The sequence below is a fragment of the Hirsutella rhossiliensis genome (genome assembly GCF_020360975.1).
Source record: "Hirsutella rhossiliensis strain HR02 chromosome Unknown scaffold00015, whole genome shotgun sequence".
NCBI classification, from domain to species: Eukaryota; Fungi; Ascomycota; class Sordariomycetes; order Hypocreales; family Ophiocordycipitaceae; genus Hirsutella; species Hirsutella rhossiliensis.
In genome coordinates, this window is record NW_025408681.1 from 1,944,778 (window position 1) to 1,962,931 (window position 18,154).

Sequence of the window (18,154 nt, forward strand, 5' to 3'; positions counted from 1 at the left end):
TAAAAGCGTCACTGTGAGGAAACCACGGGGTTGTGCAGGCAAAAAAGTGTAGTGACACTCCAATAGATGACCTGGCAGTGGACCCTATATGCCACGGAGGTGCTGGTGGCAGCTGACAGGCACAATGACAATGCAATAGCAGGCATTATAGCCATTACTTTCTGCGATGCCCAAAGGGGCATGCTACAGACTAGCGTCTGTTACTCTCAAGCAGGGGCTTCAGAGCACAGTGGAAGGTATAGGGGTCAGAAAGGTTGAAATGAATGTCCTGGTCTATCTATCGGGACGAGTAAAGGGCTTTAAGCAGGTATAGATACCACAGATAACTAGCCAGAAGAGGGCACGGGGATGTCCCTATACCTAAGTCAGGCTTGCATCATGTCCTTATGCTAGGAGAGTCAGGTTGGTCCGGCAGACCCTTTGGCCCCACTGAGCATGACTCTGATCTCTTAGTCTGCTTGGTCTGATAGTTATAAACTAATAATATATAGGAATTACCTATAAGATTCATATTATAGGGTGTGCCTACTGGGCTACTAATGATGGAAGCAGACGAGGGCATCAGGGGTTCAGGGACGCTTCCGGTGGCACCGAATGCGGCGGCTACTATCTGAGATATATAGGAAGTCATACAAAGTCATACACAGTTCTAGATATCTATTTCCAGCTTGTTTAGTATGGAATCCTGCTAGTCCCTGCGCATCATGTATATATATATAGTCACAACTTACACCTACGGAACCCCTCTTTCAGGAAGGATAGCGCAATCTACACACTCTCTCTATATGCGAGGACCTAATAACTAGTGATATATTTGTAGGAAAGGCGTCTATAAAAAATCTATATTTCCTTGTTACTGTGAGTTCTTTAATCCGACATCTAAGGACCAAGATAACTTGCACCTGAGTCGACTGGTCTGGGGCATCCTGAAAACATATTGAGAACAAACAGTATAATAGAATCTGTGTATACGTCGTCGTTTGAACACCACCCGTTACACATGCCAGAAGATCAAGAAGATTCGTCCCATCTCTAGAACTAACTATATTCAGCCTGGTCTCAGCACACATACGCTGCTCGTAGTCACAACTCATTACTAAATTCACAGTTAGCTCTTTGACCTGCACTTCGCTTTTCAGCCTCAATATGATTCCGTCTCATGTAAGTCATCCTGGTCCACACTCTCGGCCATCCGTGTAGCATTCCCCGCTTCTCTCGGACCGAACTCGATAAACGATATCCGACCAGAGAAATGTATAAAGGCGATGAGATTGTTCACATGGCTGAAACAGATTCTCCGATACTCATTTGGAAGCCAGAGCATGTTGTTCATGCCCCAAGTCACCCAGTTACCTCGGAGGAATAAATTGCTCTCACGATCTTGTGAAACAGCCAAACCAGGGTGAGATGTAGTGATGCTCTTCACGGGTAACACTCCTTTATCAGTCTCCAAGTATGGACCTTTCTGAGAAAAGGCAAGTTGATTGATCTTCGTTCCGACCTCAGTGGCCTCCATAGCTGCGCCTGTTGCCGAATTCCAGAGTCGAACGGTTTTGTCCTGAGACCACGACGCTATCAGCTTGCTGTCCTGTGAGAAGGCAGCAGCAGTCACGGAATTTGAATGCCCCTCCAGAATATGCAGGACAGAACCAGTTTCTACATCCCAAAGTCTGATAGTCTTGTCATCTGATGCTGACAACGCGACTTTGCCGTCGGGTGAGAAGGCCATAGCATTGACAGTTCCGGAGTGGCCCTTGAGTGTCCGCCTAGTACCTCGCACTCCGTTCCAGATGCTGATGTCATTAGTATGTAATATCGTTGACGCCACCAGCTGACCACAGGTATCGGGCGAAACGGCCAAAGCAAACTCTGGTCCGAGTGATGGGACTGATCCCATCTGGAATACTTGTAATATGGCACCTTTCCTTGTTTCCCAGAGCCACATCGTCTCTGCGTGATTCGATGACGATGCCACCAGCTTGCCGTTAGGAGAGAAGGTTAAGTTGGTACTGTCTTGTCTGTCGATAACTTGAAGGGCGGCGCCTGTTGCGCTGTCCCAGATCACAGAGGTGCCGTCGACCGATGTCGATCCGATAAACTCGCCATCAGAGGAGAAGGTTACATGCACAACGAAGTCTGAATGGCCCTTGAGAATGCGCACGGTGGCACCTGTCGCTGTGTCCCAGAGCCTGACCGTCTTGTCCCATGATGCCGTGGCTATCAGCTTGCTGTTGGGAGAAAAGGCCATGTGACGAACTTGACCTTTGTGGCCTTCAAGGTCATGCACCATGGCACCCGTCGATACATCCCAGAGTCTCACGGTTTCTTTTGCATTGGCATCTGACAAAACGTCAACCGCCATTGACGCCAGCAGCTTGCCGTCAGGAGAGAACATTACTTTTGTGATTCTCGTTCCATGACCCCTAAGAAGTTGTATAGTGACTCCAGTTTCGATAATCCAGATGCTAATAGTGTTTTCTGATTTTAATGCCACCAGCTTTTTGTCGAGTGAGAATGCCAAACGCCCGCGTTCATGGCCGCCTGGAGTCCATAAGATAGCGCCAGTCGCCACATTCCAGAGCCCGCCTGGGCCGAATTCTGTTTCCGGTGCTAATAACGTGCCATCGGGTGAGAACGCTACGTCGGCGGCGGGTTGTGGCAGATCAAAATTTCGCAGCGCAACTCCCGTGGCTATGTCCCAGAGCCTGACTGTCCGATCTGCTGATGCCGAAGCCAGCCTCCTGCTGTCGGGGGAAAAGACTATTGCATTGATATGCTTAGAATGACCCTGGAGAGGCTGAGGGCAGTGCCTGTCGTAGGGTCCCAAAGCTTAATGCTGCCCCCCGTCTGTCGATCTGGTGTTGATGCTAGAAGCTTACTGTTCGGCGAGAAGGCCAAAGCCCCAGTCACGGTGGAGTGACCCTTGAGTGTCCGTGCAACAGTGACGGTTGCAGCGTCCCAAACCTCGATGCTATTATCGTGCGATGCCAGCGCTACTAGCATGCCATCAGGGGAGAAGGCCCCAGCACTTGTGTAGTGCACATCGCTGGGCAGGGCAGTGCCTGTTGCTCTATCCCACAGCCAGAAGGTACTTCCCGTCTGAAAAGGCTTGAGCGATATCGATGCTGCTAACTTGCCGTCCGGCGAGAAAGCGATATGCTTCATATAGACCAAATTGCGATCAAGAGCATGAAGAGAAATCCCCGATTTTAAATCCCAGAGATTGGTAACTTCGTCTGATGCTGATGCTACCAGTTCGCTATTAGGAGAGAAGACGATGGTATGGATCGAGGTAGAATGGCCCTCGAGGACACGCAAGAGGATGCTCTTTAATATATCCCAGAGCTCGATGGTTTTGTTGTCTCGTACCAAAGCCATTACTCTTCCGTCGGGCGAGACAGTCTCATGATCAATAGATGAAGGGTTGAAATAGTCACTGGAAGTCTCCAGACTGGGAGTCTCTCGAATATTCTCCCGCCCTGCGTTCCAAAGCCTAACCGTGCCATCTGGTGAACTAGATACCACTAGCTTGCCGTCGGGGGGAAAGGCTAAAGCGGAGATTGAAGATATATGGCCCTCAAGAGTCTGCTGGAGGGTGCCTGTCGCTGCATCCCAAATCGTGATGGTGCGACCTTGGTCTTTTCCTAACGTGGCCGCCACTAGCTTGCCGTTTGGCGAGATAGCCACGATCGTATAGAATCTTCCTTCTCTAGATCCACCAACATGAAGCGCCCGCCCGCCAGTCCCTGCTGCTGTATCCCGGAGAAGAACACTTCCGTTATTGTGTACTGAAACTATCAGTCGGCCGTGTTGTGAGACGGCGATGGAATGGCCGAACATGCTGGGCAAAGCGTCGATGGTCTGTAAGGCGGCGCCTGTCGCTGTATCCCAGAGCCTGATGGTGTTGTCATCTGACCTCGATACTACCTGCTTGCCGTCTGGTGAAAAGGTAAATGTGCGGATATGTGAGGAATGGCCCACTAGGTTCTTGAAGACGGTGCCCGTCTCTATATCCCAGAGCCCAAGCGTGTGGCCTTTATCACTGGATTCCCCGTCTGTAATGGCTAGGAGCTTGCCGTCCGGCGAGAGCTTGGAGGCTTCGCATAAAAAGTACCCAAGTTGGCATCTATGTTCGCGAAACCGAAAGGTATGAAGGGTGGTGTCTGTGCCTGCCGCTACATCCCAGAGTTTGACAGTCATTGATGTTTCAAAATGTTCTGGGCAGGACGTATTATGATCCGCCGACAGCAGTTTGCCGCCCGAAGTGAAAGCCAGCGATTTGACTCGGCGAGGTAACATGAGAGTCTGCACAGCGGCGCCGGTGGTTGTATCCCAGAGTCTAATGGCCAGGCTGCATGCCGACGCCAACAGCTTGCCGTCGGGAGAAATGCGATTATCTCGGGCACAGTTGTATGGCCCTCGAAAGTCTGCGCAGTAACGGGCTCCACTGCTTCGACATTGTTGGCAGCCTGTGAATCCAGCCAGGCACTTGCTTCTCGAACTGTCTGCGAACGATGCTATTTTCTGGAGTGAAGACGAGCGCGGAGCTGTATAATTGAAGAGGCGCCTCTTCAACAATTGATCGGTTATGGAGGATGAATCGCTTTGCATCGTAGACGAATGCGGCCAGCTCGTCAGCAGCATCGGCCTGAACTCAAATCATTGTTACTACATGGGCGGTTATTTGGTGATCAGAATGGTAAAGCTCACCACAAATCTCGATTCGAGTGAGGATATTGCGAGGACTCCATCGGATATTGCCCTCGTCAAGCTCAGCGCGTCGAACCAATGGAGCAGATGCTCCTGCATAAAGGCAAGTATCTCGCCATGGTAGCCAAGCAAGTTATGCCTGGCCGAAGGACGAGAATCCCAGTCGCACAGGTGTTTGACCCAGTAGACGCATGAGTAACGTGTGGCGGCCAGTGGGTTCGGCTCGGGCTGTTTGACTTGGTCAATGGTGGTTCCAGGAGAGCCCAGGCCGTACAAGTCGGTAACGAGGGTGTCGGACATGGCTTGCAGTGACCGTGAGAAGATGGTATAGTGCATGTGCTCTATTCCAGTGGGAAAGATCTCGTCGTATATCGTTCCAAGCAGAAAGTCCAGGGCAGATTGATGGACGAAATAGACGCTGTCTTCTCGGAGGGTCAGAAAGGAGCCACAGAGCCTTACAATCTCCGCCAGTGCTTCGTGGTCGTTGGAGACGCCGTCGGGCATATCAACAAACGACGTCAACTCCTTCAACGTGATGGGTCGGTAGACAGTCGAGACGACGGCCAGGATCTGCTTGCAGAGATGGGCATCATCCGAGCCGGAGATTTGGGCTAGCATCCGCTTATATAGGGCATCAAGACCGGGAGGGAATGCACGCAGCCTGGTGAGTGTATTCCATCGCTTTACCTTTGGATCTGCGAGCGCAAGTCAGACTAGGGATACCCAGAGAAACGTGTCGTTGGCGTTGGAGGATAAGCCGTCCCGAACAGCATCCCGAGTTGCAACGTCGTACTTTTTGAGCCGCGCAAATCGGTCTACCTCGTAGGAGATATATATGCCAACGGCTGCAGAAATGGAGTCTTGGTTGAGCTCGAGACATAGCCGTACTTTCTGCGTCGCAGTGTCCAACTGTTCTTCGATGTTGGGCCAGTTACGGCTCGAGACGATCCACTTGAAGCGCGAAGACGCTGATGGCTTGTCTACGATGAGCTTCAGGAGGCGCTGCAAATCGGTGGTACATTCGTCGAGCGCGTCTATGACCACGTAGGCCCTTTCCACGCTCTGGTCGTGCAGCATGTTGGCCAGGATACTAGACAGGGCCACCCAGGCATTGACGCCCTCAAAGAGCGCCCGGCCCTTAACGTCGTACTCGCTGCGCATGTGCGAGATAAGCAACGGCCGCTGGAGCACAAGCATGTAGATCAAGCCGCGCAGGACCGAGGTGGCGGTGTTGATGCGCGAATCGGTCGTCTGGCAAAAGAAGTAGGAGAGCAATGTTGTACCTTGGGCCTTCATCGAGGCCTTCAGTTCGTCTATGATGCCACAGAGCAGCATTGTCTTCCCCTTGCCTGGATCGCCCTTGACCCAGAGCAGTCGGCTCTGCTCGTCGTCTCGCCATCGTCGGAAGTCGGCGTGGTCGAGGATCCAGCGGTATGAGTCAGTGAGGAGGCCACCCTTTGCATCTTGAAGGTGCATCTTATCCTCGCGCGGGTCGGTTACGTATAGATCTTTTAAACATTGCTTGTCCCGGTCGTCTTGGTGCCTCTCTTGTCGTAGCCTAATCTGGTCCTGGATGGTGGAATAGATATCTTGGAACTTGGACTCCTGGAACTGTGCCGTGGTGGCGAGATGCTGAAGATGTAGCTTGATCTGTTCGGTATTGTACTGCTCCGCGTCTCTCTGCACAGCGGCCTCGGCGTTCTGGATATCGTCGAGTTGGCCGGTCCAGTCATCGCACTTCAACACGTCCCTGATGACGGTAGCGGCTCGGTTCCGGTAGTAGAGACAGACGCTCTTCATCTGGTACAAGAGAAGCTTTTGGTAAAGCTGGACGATATGGCACTCGAGCTCGTCTTGCAATCCCGTCGACCTCTCCGCCTTGTTTTCATCGAGAAGTAGGTCCACCAAGTTCCAGTACCACGCCGTTCTCGAGAGCACATAGGCGATTCCTCGGCGGTTGATGCTCGTCTCGGTGATGGGGTTCGAGAGGATCTGTGTGTACGTCGTCAGTCGTTTATCATGGAGATTGACCAAGCTGATCCCACCTCCAGCCCAAGGCAAACCCCGACCCAGGCGACGGCAGCTTTCGGGGCTGCCCGGACCGCCTTATCAGCCATTTCCCTCACGACGTGCACAACCTGAAGCATATCTTCAATTTCCTGCTTGACCGATGCTTCTTTCTACGTTCGCTCCAGGCCTGCCTAAACCAGCTGCCTCATTTGGTGCCATCTCGTCTCTTGAGTCTGTCCAATCTTGTTTTCGGTTGGTTCCGAGGCGGGAGCCGACTCTTCCTGGCGGAGTTGATTCGACAGGATCTTCTCGTAAACCTCGACTATTTTGGAGTCGCTCAACTTGACTTGGTCGTATGCTCGGTTCCACAGCCGTTCTTGTAGGCCTGGTGACTGGGCGTTGTCCTCGGGGTCGGTAGAAGCGGGCACAGAGGGGGTTAGCTGAGCCGTCGACGAGGAAGAAGAGGCCACGGCTGGCTCCTGCGGGACGGCGTGTTTTGGGAATCTGACGGCTTTCTTGAGCCAGCTCGGCGCCATGCTGGTGCGGAGACGGGATGATGATACCTGGACCTGCGGGAGTGTGAAGACTCGGAGAGTGTTGTCCTAAGCTGCACGTGGAGGCTTCGTCGGATGAAATGCTTGGGCTGTCGCCGTGATGGTTGGGAAACAGAGAAACAAAGCTGGAAGTTGCTCGCTTGGCTAATGCCGTATCCTCGCTACGCCACCCTTGTTCAGTTTTGCTTCCAGTCTTCGGTGCGGGGAAGTTCCTAATCTCGGAGCTGAGATCTTGATCATGGCAGGGACACAAGCCACAAAGTGCAGGTGGTACCGTAGGAACTCAACAAATCCGTCAGGTCTTGGCGGCGTGGGACAGGGGGGAGCGCAGGGATTAGCCCCGCAGCCAATTTGTATAGGGTACAGATCCACTCGTTCCAGCCCGAGCCAGCAAAGCTTGACACACACTTTCCTGCTCCATAGAGGTCTTTTTGAGGCTATTTTCGCGATGCCGCCCTTGGCGAGCTTGACAGGAACCTCAAGCCCGGCCCGAAGCCAAAAGAGCCCGGCAAGCGGGTCTTTCGAGCCAGTCAGTCTATCAATCGCGTTGAACGAAGCTATTCAGACCGCAAGAAAGATGAGGTTAGGATGTTCCTTACGCATCACCGAATCTTCGATCCATCGTCGCCACACGCCAACGAACGAGGCTATCGTGAGCCCACAATTAGTGAGGTTGCAAGGCACTTCAAGATCCCACGGACTACAATATCCAGCTGGGCTTCCAACCCACGCTTTATTGAGGAGGCCAAAAAGAGGGTATATCACCCTCGCTGGCCAGAGCTCGAGGAGGAGCTTGTCAAGCGGTTCATCGCTGCCCGGGCTAATAAATCCATCGTCACAGTCTCTTGGTTCAAAAGACAAGCTAGAAGTATCTTCAAGAGCCTTAACCCAGCGGTAGACAATATCTTTACTTTCTCAAACGGCTGGTGGGGACTCTTTCGACGAAGGCACGGTCTCGTACGTCGAAGAGTGACGAAACAAGCGACTAAGCGCCCCGAAGAATACATCGAGATCGTCAACAGCTTCCTCCGCTACATACGACGCGTCAGCCGCCGGCACAAGCCTCAAGTCGCCCTTGACGCTATTCTCAACTCGCCTACACGCCGCTTTGGGAAGCACCGTATCCTTAACCTCGATGAAACGCCTATCCCATTTGAATACCTCGACGGCTATACATATGAGCAGCGTGGGGCACGTACTATCGATGGCAAGAGCGATCGTAGTGGGTGGAATAAGAGGCAGGCTACATTAATCCTGTATATCTTTGCAGACGGCATCCAGAGGTTGAAGCCGAAGGTGATCTTCCATGGGGCCCCGCCGCCGTTTGGAAGGATCATGCAAGACGAAGGGCATCTCTACTCGCCAGAGGTTACTGTTGAGTTCAACGAGACTGCCTATAACAACGAGGAGCTATTCAAAGACTGGATTCGTGACGAACTTGCCCCTATCGTCAGCCGCAATGATGACTTCCTCCTTGTGATGGATGTGGCTTCTTTTCACAAGACCGATGATGTGCTTCATCAGCTACGTCAGCACAAGGTTGTGACCGCGTTGATCCCGCCGGGCTGCACGAGCCTTCTTCAGCCTCTCGATACAGCTATCAACAGACCTCTTAAAGACTGGCTTCGCGATGCTACTGACGAGTACGTCTCCGAGCGTGAGGCTCGCGGTCTCACGATGTGGTCTATACGAGAAAAACGCATCATGACAACCTTCGTGGTCGCCAGCGCCGTCCGCACCCTCGAGAGCCGGGCCGAGCTCGTACAGAAGGCGTTTCTCAACTGCGGCATCAGCATCAGGCCCGACGGCACGCAGGATATAGAAATCCGCGTCAAAGACATCCCTGCCGCCGCGATCGATTTTACAAACTGGGAGCAGGCTCGAGACGTCATCGTCAAAGACGAAGAAGGCGTCTCGGGCCTGCTTGACGAGGAGGAAATTGTCAAACAAGGCGACGAGGCAGAAGACCGAATAGATCGTGAGACTGGGTTGCTTGTGCTTCGTTGCCTAGAGCTCAAGGCATTGCTACGGGCTCGAGGGCTCTCAACAATAGGGAAAAAGGCAGTCTTAATTGCCCGACTTCTCGATGCTGATTCTATAATTTAGTACTAAAATCCCTAGTAAAAATAGTATCTTAGTCTAGCCAGAAGAATGCTTGCCCTTCTTGCCACTCGCGATATACACCAAGCTGGGCATCAAATTTGCTCCAACGCTTGCCGCGGCACTCAACACGGCACCAAGGGCTTCCTCCTTGCTGGAGGACAGTCTCAACATCGTGACGACTTCGTTCCCTGACCCAGCCGTAATGGATGCCCTCTTTAGTAAGGAAATGCCCAATTTGACACCAAGGCTTGAGGGCTGCTTATACTGAAGTCGGTATTCCTGTCCGACCTCAAAGCAGGCAGCGGCTGCAAAGTCGTCTGTAACATCTACAACCTCGTTAGTAGCCTTGTGGATAAGCGCGGTCATTAACGCCTACAAATAACGTCAATAAATGCGGCAATAGCCATCGCGAGAGCTTCAAATTTAGTATGTTTGTGTGTGGGCTGCCTTCTAGCTTTGCTGGCTCGGGCTGGAACGAGTGGATCTGTACCCTATACAAATTGGCTGCGGGGCTAATCCCTGCGCTCCCCCCTGTCCCACGCCGCCAAGACCTGACGGATTTGTTGAGTTCCTACGGTACACTGCGTAACCAAACAGTCCATTTGGCTCTCTCCATGTGCTGTCAGCAGCCCAGTGGTTAGCCCTCCATAATGTAGCTGGCCCAGCGCACGAGGCCAGACCGTCAGAAGCGGAGCCGCGCTTCGGCCCGATGTGGGGCCCGGCCTTGCTCCGCCCCGACCCCACGGGAGCCGCTGAGCCTCGAAACCGGTTACGACATAGCCGCAGAATGACGCCTTGATATGGCGAGGCTGCAAACCGGGCACACGATCCGGCCAATGACTCATCGTCGCATGTTAATTCCAAGTTGTCTGGTGAGACTTGAAGAGGCCATAAGTCGCCTTTCCTTTTGCCTTGAACTTGTTTGCCAGCTCTGGTGGTGAAACTGCTGCGCCATCTGGAAGCCATGGCGTCCATTGTGCCTGGGGCAAAGGGCATATGGCACTGCTTGCAGGCGGATCGGCCCTAGCCATTCCGGCAAAGACGGGAAAGAAAATGGTAAAAGACTTTCATTTCGGTACCAACGTGTTGGAAAAGACTGATCAAGTATTCCTGACCATGTGGGAAGCCTTGCTGCGATATAGCAGTTTTGTACCCTGTAGGCCCCTTTTAGTATTAAAACGGTTCCCACACTTAGATCCCGAGGCGCCTGAGGCTTCCAAGCTTCAAGTCATATATATATCAGGGCTTTCCAATACGAGGCACGGAGTGATTACTTCTCACGGAGAAAAGCACTTTGGAGTAAGGGCTAAAATAGGATTTGCCTTGAGGAATAAAGTGACAAAAGGTCTTAGTTATTAACGACCCCTTAGTCAAAAACGGCGCACAGGACGGCTAATGGGAGTCTCCAGAGTGAGTCACCACGTGGCAAACTGAAAAGAGCCTCTCACACTCTGCACTCCTCGCCTAGACTGTCTTCACGTCCGTCTATTACTATTAGCTAATTTATATAAGCACTCTGGAGGCGAAGTCTGCGCTATTTCGGGGTAGGATTAGCTAACTCTGTGTAGGACATATCTACGAAGCATCAATAGCCCCCTAATTAGTAGCAGGTCATAATAGAACGCAACTTTTTAATACCAGCACGTTGACTCGCTAATTTTGGAACTAGGTCCGGCTGTTGGCCGGGCAACCATCTTATCAGCAGACCAGGCGGCGGTGAGCCGGATGGGGGCCACACCAGAACCCCGCGCAAGGCCGTGGCAAGCCGAGAGCCTCATCGTCGCCTCCCTCGAGGGAGCTTTGAAGCCCTCCCCCTTCCCCCTGGTCCTCAATTCACGCCAAATCTGGGAGGAAGTATATTGCAATCATGAAACGACTCGTCGTTGGTCAGATCAAGGGAGCCAGACCGTCCCCGCTGCCTCTCCGGATTGCTCGTTGCTACTCGACGCATCCTCCGAATGCGAAGCTGAACCTGCCCATCGACTACTCGACAACACCCCTGCTGGCGCACAGCAAGAGGCCGGCCCTCGGAAATGCTAGCGAGATCCCCGCCGAGGTCCGCAACGGGCCGACCAAGAAGATGAACCTGTTCCAGGCGATCAACGATGCGCTGGGGGTCGCCCTGGCTGAGGACGACAACGTCTTGATCTTTGGGGAAGACGTGGCCTTTGGGGGCGTGTTTCGATGCACCATGAAGCTGGCCGAGACATACGGCGCGGACCGAGTCTTCAACACGCCCCTCACGGAACAGGGCATCATGGGATTCGGCATTGGCCTGGCGGCACAGGGCATGCGGCCGGTGGCCGAGATCCAGTTCGCCGACTACGTGTACCCAGCCTTTGACCAGATGGTCAACGAGGGCGCCAAGCTGCGGTATCGGGAGGGAAGCAACGGCCCGCACGCCGGCGGCCTGACGGTACGGATGCCGTGCGGAGGCGTCGGCCACGGCGGCCTGTATCACTCGCAGTCACCGGAAAGCCTCTTCACCCACGTCCCGGGCTTCCGGGTCATCATGCCGCGCTCGCCCATCCAGGCCAAGGGCCTGTTGCTGGCGGCGATCCGAAGCAATGACCCGTGCCTCTTCATGGAGCCCAAGATTCTCTACCGAGCCGCCGTGGAGCAGGTCCCCGAGGCGGCGTACGAGCTGCCGCTGTCCAAAGCCGAAGTGCTCAAAGAGGGCAAGGACGTGACCGTGATATCCTACGGCCAGCCGATATACAACTGTCTGGCCGCCATCCAGCGCGCAGAGGAGGACCTGGGCATCTCGGCCGAGCTGATTGACTTGCGCACCGTGTACCCCTGGGACAAGCAGGCGGTGCTTGAGAGCGTGCGAAAGACGGGGCGGGTGCTGGTGGTGCACGAGTCCATGGTGAATGCAGGCATAGGCGCCGAGGTGGCGGCCGCGATCCAGGAGGACCGGGACACGTTCGTGCGCCTCGAGGCTCCCGTGGGCCGGGTCGCGGGCTGGAGCATCCACAACCCGCTGATATTTGAAAAGTTTACCCTTCCCGACGTTGCGAGTGAGTAGAGCCAAGCCGACGGGCGCTGTGTCGGGAGAAGGCTTTGCTGACAGCGTGGACAGGAATATACGACAACATCAGGAAGAGCCTGGCCTATTGAGCAGCGGAGGAGGATACCTACGAGATGGACGGGCAGGGCGGCTTTTGGAAATGTACGTTACGTACCGTGGATGCCTGGAATGGAATAAAGTGAAGCAAAGCGTATTGGATATTGGACAAATCCAGTTTGTTGGCAGGATTTCAGGTCCGTGGCACAATGTCCGCAAAGGCACTCGAGTACGGGCACGGCACGGGGTATTGGTGGGGTCCTCTTGGCGCGTTCCATGAAACCCCCTCCCTCTCCTCCACCTGCTCGCCGCGCCCCGCCCAAAGCCGCTGTAGGCTGTCGCTGCATCCACCACCCAACAGCCCAGCCTCGTCTGTCTTCTGCGCATCGCAGCTCGAGTCCGCAGCCATGTCGCAGCTTGATATAGTCTCGTCCTTTGTCGAGGGGGCGCCGCCCGGCGAAGTACGTCTCTCTGGCCCAGTCATTCATGCCCGGTATGAGCTAACGCGCCCGCAGCTCGCAGACGTCGTCGCCGGTACGCCTGAGCCCTGGCTCGCGGCATTCAAAGACCGATTGTTGCTAACGACACCGCCAGATATCAAGACGCTCACGCTATCCTCTCCCGACATCATCTCCGATCTTGCGCCGGCCTTTGAAAAGTACAATGAGGAACAGCTCGTCACTGTGAAACTGCCCGGCAGCAGTCAACTTGTGAGCCGACCCTGCTAGCCTTGGACTGCTGGCCGTTCCTTCGACTGACGGTGCTTTGCAATTCAGGTCCTCATCAGCTCACACAACTCGCTGGGCGACGGGCGATACTACGATGTCGAGAGCTCGTCGAGCTTCGCCTTCGACCACAAGACACAGGCACGTCCGAGGCCACGGCGCACGACCGCGATCCAGTGGCTAACTTGGCCCTCAGAAACCAAGCGCCGTACAAAGTCATGTTCTCGAAGGGCCGCAAGCGGATTTGGTGTGAGTGTCACTGGGCGACATGGTGCACCCTGGCCGTGACTCTGATGTTGCTGCAGAAAATCGACACTCAAGAGTGTGGGGAGCTACGTCAAGGAACACTTTGCCAGCGCAGCCTGCGGTGCTTACCCCATCGAGTCCGAGTCCAAGATTGCCGTCGTCATCGTTGCCAACAAATACAGCCCCAACAACTTTTGGTGAGCCTATCCCTCGGGATGCTGCTGGTATGCGGGGACTGATTGTCTGCCAGGAACGGACGTTGGAGATCGGTGTACGTCTTCGACCCGGCATCGGGGAGCTTGGAGGGGTCCATCAAGGTCGACGTCCACTACTACGAGGATGGCAACGTGCGGCTGCTCACCAACAAGACGGTCGCCGCCTCGATCCCTTCCGGTACCGGAGGCGGCATAGCCAAGGAAATCTCCGCGGTGGAGAAGAAGTACCAAGAAGAACTCAACAAGGGCTTCGTCAATTTAAGCGAGGGCGCCTTCAAGGGCCTGCGGAGACAGCTGCCGGTGACGAGACAAAAGATTGAATGGGACAAGGTGACGAGCTACCGGCTGGGACAGGACATTGGGGGTGGAGGGGCCAAGCGATAGATGCCAGCCTGCCATGAGCGGGGCGGGTTGAAGGTCAGATACAGGTCCAGGTACATGGAATCCAAGCAAGACGGGGCACATGTCGCTTCTTCTCCGCCTTTGGTAGCAAGCAGGAGGGGTGATGGGTCGATATCCTCGGGTATGCGCCGCGTTGGATTCGATTCTTCCCATGGTTGGTGCGGTCCCGTCTCTCACAGCACAAGTCGGAGCTGGCTGCCGTACTTGAGACGGGAACGATGGTCCAATTTACGCGATGAGTGTATGCTCAGGGTCGGCGGGCGAAGCTGGCTGTAGAGTCGGCTTGTCGTAGGCCGGCGGTGCCGGTGGAAGATGGCTTCCGAAAAGACATCAACTACTTATCTTACGACCAAGCGCTGCAGATGGGGAGAGTAATAATACCACGTCACATCTTATCGTCCCGGCAGCAACGGGGCTTCGGGAAAGACTTTGGGACCGAGCATGTGCTTACCGGCCCGGGCAGAACATGGCTACATACACATCGAATGCTTGGCCGTCAACGCAGCGGCTTGCCTTTTGGTCCGGCAAGCAACTATATAGCTGGGGCTTCAAGTGCAGAGGGAGACAAACACCGGCCGGGCCACATGGAGCCTATACTCTATACAGGGCGCAATGTACAGTAGGCGGCCGTGGCGGTGAGTTCGTCTACCTTTCAGGCACCATTGGTCCGCTGGAGACGGGTCCCGCGGAAGGGCGAATCAGAGGCTCAAGGCGGCAAATTCAAGGCCTCTGATTGGCTGTGTCGCCCTCCTGCACGCCTCCCGTCGGGGACGGAACTTAGGGGGAACCGAGGGACCCTTTTGCTTCGTCTCGAATCTTTTCGCATCTTCAGCTGCCTCCTCCTCCTCCTCCTCCTCCTCCCCCCCCCTCTCTGCCTCTCTCGCTCTCTGCCCCCGTCCCACACGAGCCAAAAGCCACGGCGTCACAGTTGCCGTCTGGACCAACATACATCGCCTCACACAGTCTGTGCCGCCCATCTGGCTTTTTCTTCGCCAACCCCCCAAACCACGTCTCAACCCATCCGCCGCCAAAATGTCACAGGAGTTCACCTACCAAGATGTTGCCGAGCACAACACCAAGAAGGACATTTTCCTCGTCATCCATGACAAGGTCTACGACTGCGCAAAGTTCATCGACGAGCACCCGTACGCCTCTTCTTTCCTCTGAACCTGGCCGTCCTGTTGCTAACGTCTTCCTCCGTCCCGCAGCGGCGGTGAGGAGGTGATGCTCGACGTTGCCGGCCAAGATGCCTCGGAGGCTTTCGAAGACGTCGGACACAGCGACGAGGCGAGGGAAACGCTGGACCAGCTGCTCGTCGGCACCCTGAAGCGAAAGGTGAGTTGCATCGTGATGCACGCCCTCCAACGACGCGCCCCGCTGACGCGCCCGTGCCCTCTCGACAGCCCGGCGACCCTGCCCCCAAGGCCGCTCCCCAGACCTCTACCTCGGGCGCCAGCAGTTCGGACCAGACGGGCATCGGCATCGGCCTCTACGGCATCCTGCTCATCGGCGGCATCCTCGGCTACGCGATCTTCCAGTACATGTCCCATCGTGAAGAGAACCAGCACGCGAATGCGTGAGCGCGCGCCTCGCCCGAGGCTGCGAAACGAGCGGCGTCGGCAGCGGAAACCCCGCCCGTGCCGGAATGATGTACGAAAGATATCGACACGCCCCAATGGTTGGCCTTGGAAGCTTCTCGACTTCTCGCCGAGCAAACATTCAAAGTGTCCGCTACACTTTGCGCCACCAGAGAGGCGTGCTGAGATGTGGGTTCCGTGGGTCGATTTTATTGTTCCCCTTGTTTGAGTCACGAGACGGAGCAAATGGCATGGCAGTTCACGGTAGATTTTTTCGCTTTGTGGAATCTACGCGATAGATACAAAAACGTGTAATTGGAGACAATCATCAGCATCTGCTGGGCGGCGCACGACCTCGTCGTCCAGCCAGGCTGGCTTGAAGGACTGCTGTAGACTGCGAAGAGTGAACACGGTTTGCCTCAAGCCACACCGGAAAGTCACATTCGAGTTGTGCCGCCACATGACCCCACAGGCCCCGACCCTCATCAATCAGCCTTGCCCGCCTTGACTACCATCCTTTGATGGTCACACCACGCTCTCTTTTCCTTTTCCTCTTCATTCTCCCTCCTATCGTCGACAAACCTACTACTTCTGGCACCCATTTCGCACGCTCCTGTCTTCGCCTTCTCCTCGTCATCGCCTTCTGTTTGGCCCAACATGTCGTCGTACCTGGAGAAGCAGTCGTCGGCCTTTCGGGGGACGCTGGCGTCGGCCGCGTCAAAACTATCCAACCCAAGCAGCGTCGTCAAGGCATCGTCGCTGGCGCCGCCCTCTCCATCACCCTCGGCAGCATCAGATAGCGCGACACCGACTGCCAGGCGCAAGCGCGATGCGGCCCCCGACGTGCCCTTTTCGCAGCCCCAGCTGACGGGGTACGGTGCCGAGGTCAAGACGCAGATGACGTTTGCCGTCGAGTACCTCAAGAAAAAGGGCGACTCCAAGAGTATGACGGACATCATCGACCACCTCAGCCTGCGCAGCTACTCGGAGGAGCACAAGAAGGAGCTGGCCGAGGGCCTCAGGGGGCACCCGCGTGTCGAGTGGAGGCCCGACGCGAGCCTGGCCGAGCAGACGTGGAACACGGGCTCCTACGCCCACCGGCCCATCATCCCCGGCGTCAAGGACGCGACGTCGCTCCTGGCCCACCTACAGCGCAAGACGGACGCCTCGGGCGTGTCAGTCAAGGACCTCAAGGATGGCTGGCCCGACTGCGAGGAGACGCTGGCGTCGCTCGAGCGTCACCACAAGGTGCTCGTGGTGCGCACCAAAAAGGACAACTTTCCGCGCTACGTCTGGCTCGACGACCCGTCACTCAAGCACACAGTCCAAGCCGAGTTCCAAGTCATGTGGCACCGCGTCCCGCTGCCCAGCCTCGACGACATGCACCGCAAGCTCGTCGCCGTCGGCCAGAAGCCCACGAGCGAAGACCCCCTCAAGCTGGCCCTCGGCACCGGTGGTAAGGCCAAGGTGCAGAAGAAGAAGGCGAGCAAGAAGATGGGCAAAGCAACCAACGTGCATATGGCGCACTTGATGCAGGACTACAGCAACTTGCGGAGATGAGCGCCGCCCTGTAGCGCCTGAGCGCCGCCTCGAGGCTGTGCTTGCCGACGCAGCACCACGGGCACAGCGGGTCGGAGAAGACGTCGATGGGCACGAGGGCAGGGGAGTGAAGAGGTCCGTCACCGTCTTGCTGCTGCGGCTCTTCGAGGGCCGCCATACTCCCGTTTCCTATCATCCAACGCCCGATTCGTTATGAGAGGTTGGGGCAGGATTGTTAGGAGGGAGAGGAATATAATAGAAGAAGAAGAAGGGGCTGGCCCGAATTGAAGAGAGGCGGCGAGCTGAATGAGGAGAAAGGGGGTTCTTCTGCTGCGTTCATTTGGCCGCCGGCTACGGTATTGCCTATAGGGTTATATACCTATACAGACGCATTCGGACTCTCATCCATTTCACCATGATAATGGTGAACGTCCCAGTGGTCCCGAGATTGGCCAGGCGTCCCCCCCCCCCTCCCGGATCATCGCCACGCGGCCATGAGAATGGGACGCTCGCACAGAACAGGAGACGGCTAACAAGGCGTATAGCACAAGACTTGACTCATCAGCCAAATAACAACGATATCACCAAGTCGCCGAAGCACCATCAGCTTCTCTAAAAGGTAGGTACATACAAAGTGCTGCATGCATATATCTCGTCGTCGAGCGAATCCGCGCCGCCGGACTTGTGACTCCGCAATGGCGGGCATCCAGGCCGGAGCTACACACCGCCAAGCCAGGGCAAAAGCTGCAGCCCGCTTCGTCACGACAACTCCTCATCTTGCTCCTTCTCCTCTTCTTCCCTTCCCCCTCGTCTCGCGCCGTGGACCGTTGCCAAGTGGCGCCTGGTTGCGTCTTTCGGCGCCTCATCCAATGACAGAGAGAGCCCGCTTGCTGCTAGGAATCCGGCACAATCGCTGCCTTGCCTCTGCCATTTCGTCGAAGTGTAGGTTACCAAGTATCGTATCCTACTGGACCGAGTTCACGACCGAGTACACGCCAAGTACAGT

General features: G+C 55.4%; 6 protein-coding genes across 6 annotated transcripts; 4 read left to right on the forward strand and 2 right to left on the reverse strand.

Moving 5' to 3' along the window:
- Window positions 1–4,393: 4,393 nt before the first annotated feature.
- HRG_10480 (NACHT domain-containing protein) lies at window positions 4,394–6,827 on the reverse strand (the record flags this gene model as incomplete). The annotated part of the gene is made up of 5 exons (XM_044868951.1): window positions 4,394–4,648; window positions 4,711–5,371; window positions 5,444–5,800; window positions 5,861–6,702; window positions 6,756–6,827. The coding sequence occupies 5 exons, from the start codon at window positions 6,825–6,827 to the stop codon at window positions 4,394–4,396; spliced, it is 2,187 nt and encodes a 728-aa protein (XP_044716306.1).
- An 84-nt stretch (window positions 6,828–6,911) lies between these two features.
- Window positions 6,912–7,256, reverse strand: HRG_10481 (uncharacterized protein; the record flags this gene model as incomplete). The annotated part of the gene is made up of 1 exon (XM_044868952.1): window positions 6,912–7,256. The coding sequence occupies one exon, from the start codon at window positions 7,254–7,256 to the stop codon at window positions 6,912–6,914; it is 345 nt and encodes a 114-aa protein (XP_044716307.1).
- Window positions 7,257–11,244: 3,988 nt separating this feature from the next.
- HRG_10482 (transketolase, pyrimidine binding domain-containing protein) lies at window positions 11,245–12,497 on the forward strand (the record flags this gene model as incomplete). Its single annotated transcript, XM_044868953.1, has 2 exons — window positions 11,245–12,397; window positions 12,460–12,497. The coding sequence occupies 2 exons, from the start codon at window positions 11,245–11,247 to the stop codon at window positions 12,495–12,497; spliced, it is 1,191 nt and encodes a 396-aa protein (XP_044716308.1).
- Window positions 12,498–12,851: 354 nt separating this feature from the next.
- On the forward strand, window positions 12,852–14,014 carry HRG_10483 (f-actin capping protein alpha subunit domain-containing protein; the record flags this gene model as incomplete). Its single annotated transcript, XM_044868954.1, has 7 exons — window positions 12,852–12,905; window positions 12,960–12,978; window positions 13,039–13,154; window positions 13,221–13,310; window positions 13,366–13,418; window positions 13,475–13,612; window positions 13,666–14,014. The coding sequence occupies 7 exons, from the start codon at window positions 12,852–12,854 to the stop codon at window positions 14,012–14,014; spliced, it is 819 nt and encodes a 272-aa protein (XP_044716309.1).
- Window positions 14,015–15,064: 1,050 nt separating this feature from the next.
- On the forward strand, window positions 15,065–15,612 carry HRG_10484 (cytochrome b5-like heme/Steroid binding domain-containing protein; the record flags this gene model as incomplete). Its single annotated transcript, XM_044868955.1, has 3 exons — window positions 15,065–15,177; window positions 15,241–15,367; window positions 15,436–15,612. The coding sequence occupies 3 exons, from the start codon at window positions 15,065–15,067 to the stop codon at window positions 15,610–15,612; spliced, it is 417 nt and encodes a 138-aa protein (XP_044716310.1).
- A 654-nt stretch (window positions 15,613–16,266) lies between these two features.
- On the forward strand, window positions 16,267–17,169 carry HRG_10485 (TFIIE beta subunit core domain-containing protein; the record flags this gene model as incomplete). Its single annotated transcript, XM_044868956.1, has 1 exon — window positions 16,267–17,169. One exon carries the CDS (start codon window positions 16,267–16,269, stop codon window positions 17,167–17,169), a length of 903 nt encoding a protein of 300 aa, XP_044716311.1.
- Between the last annotated feature and the right edge of the window lie 985 nt (window positions 17,170–18,154).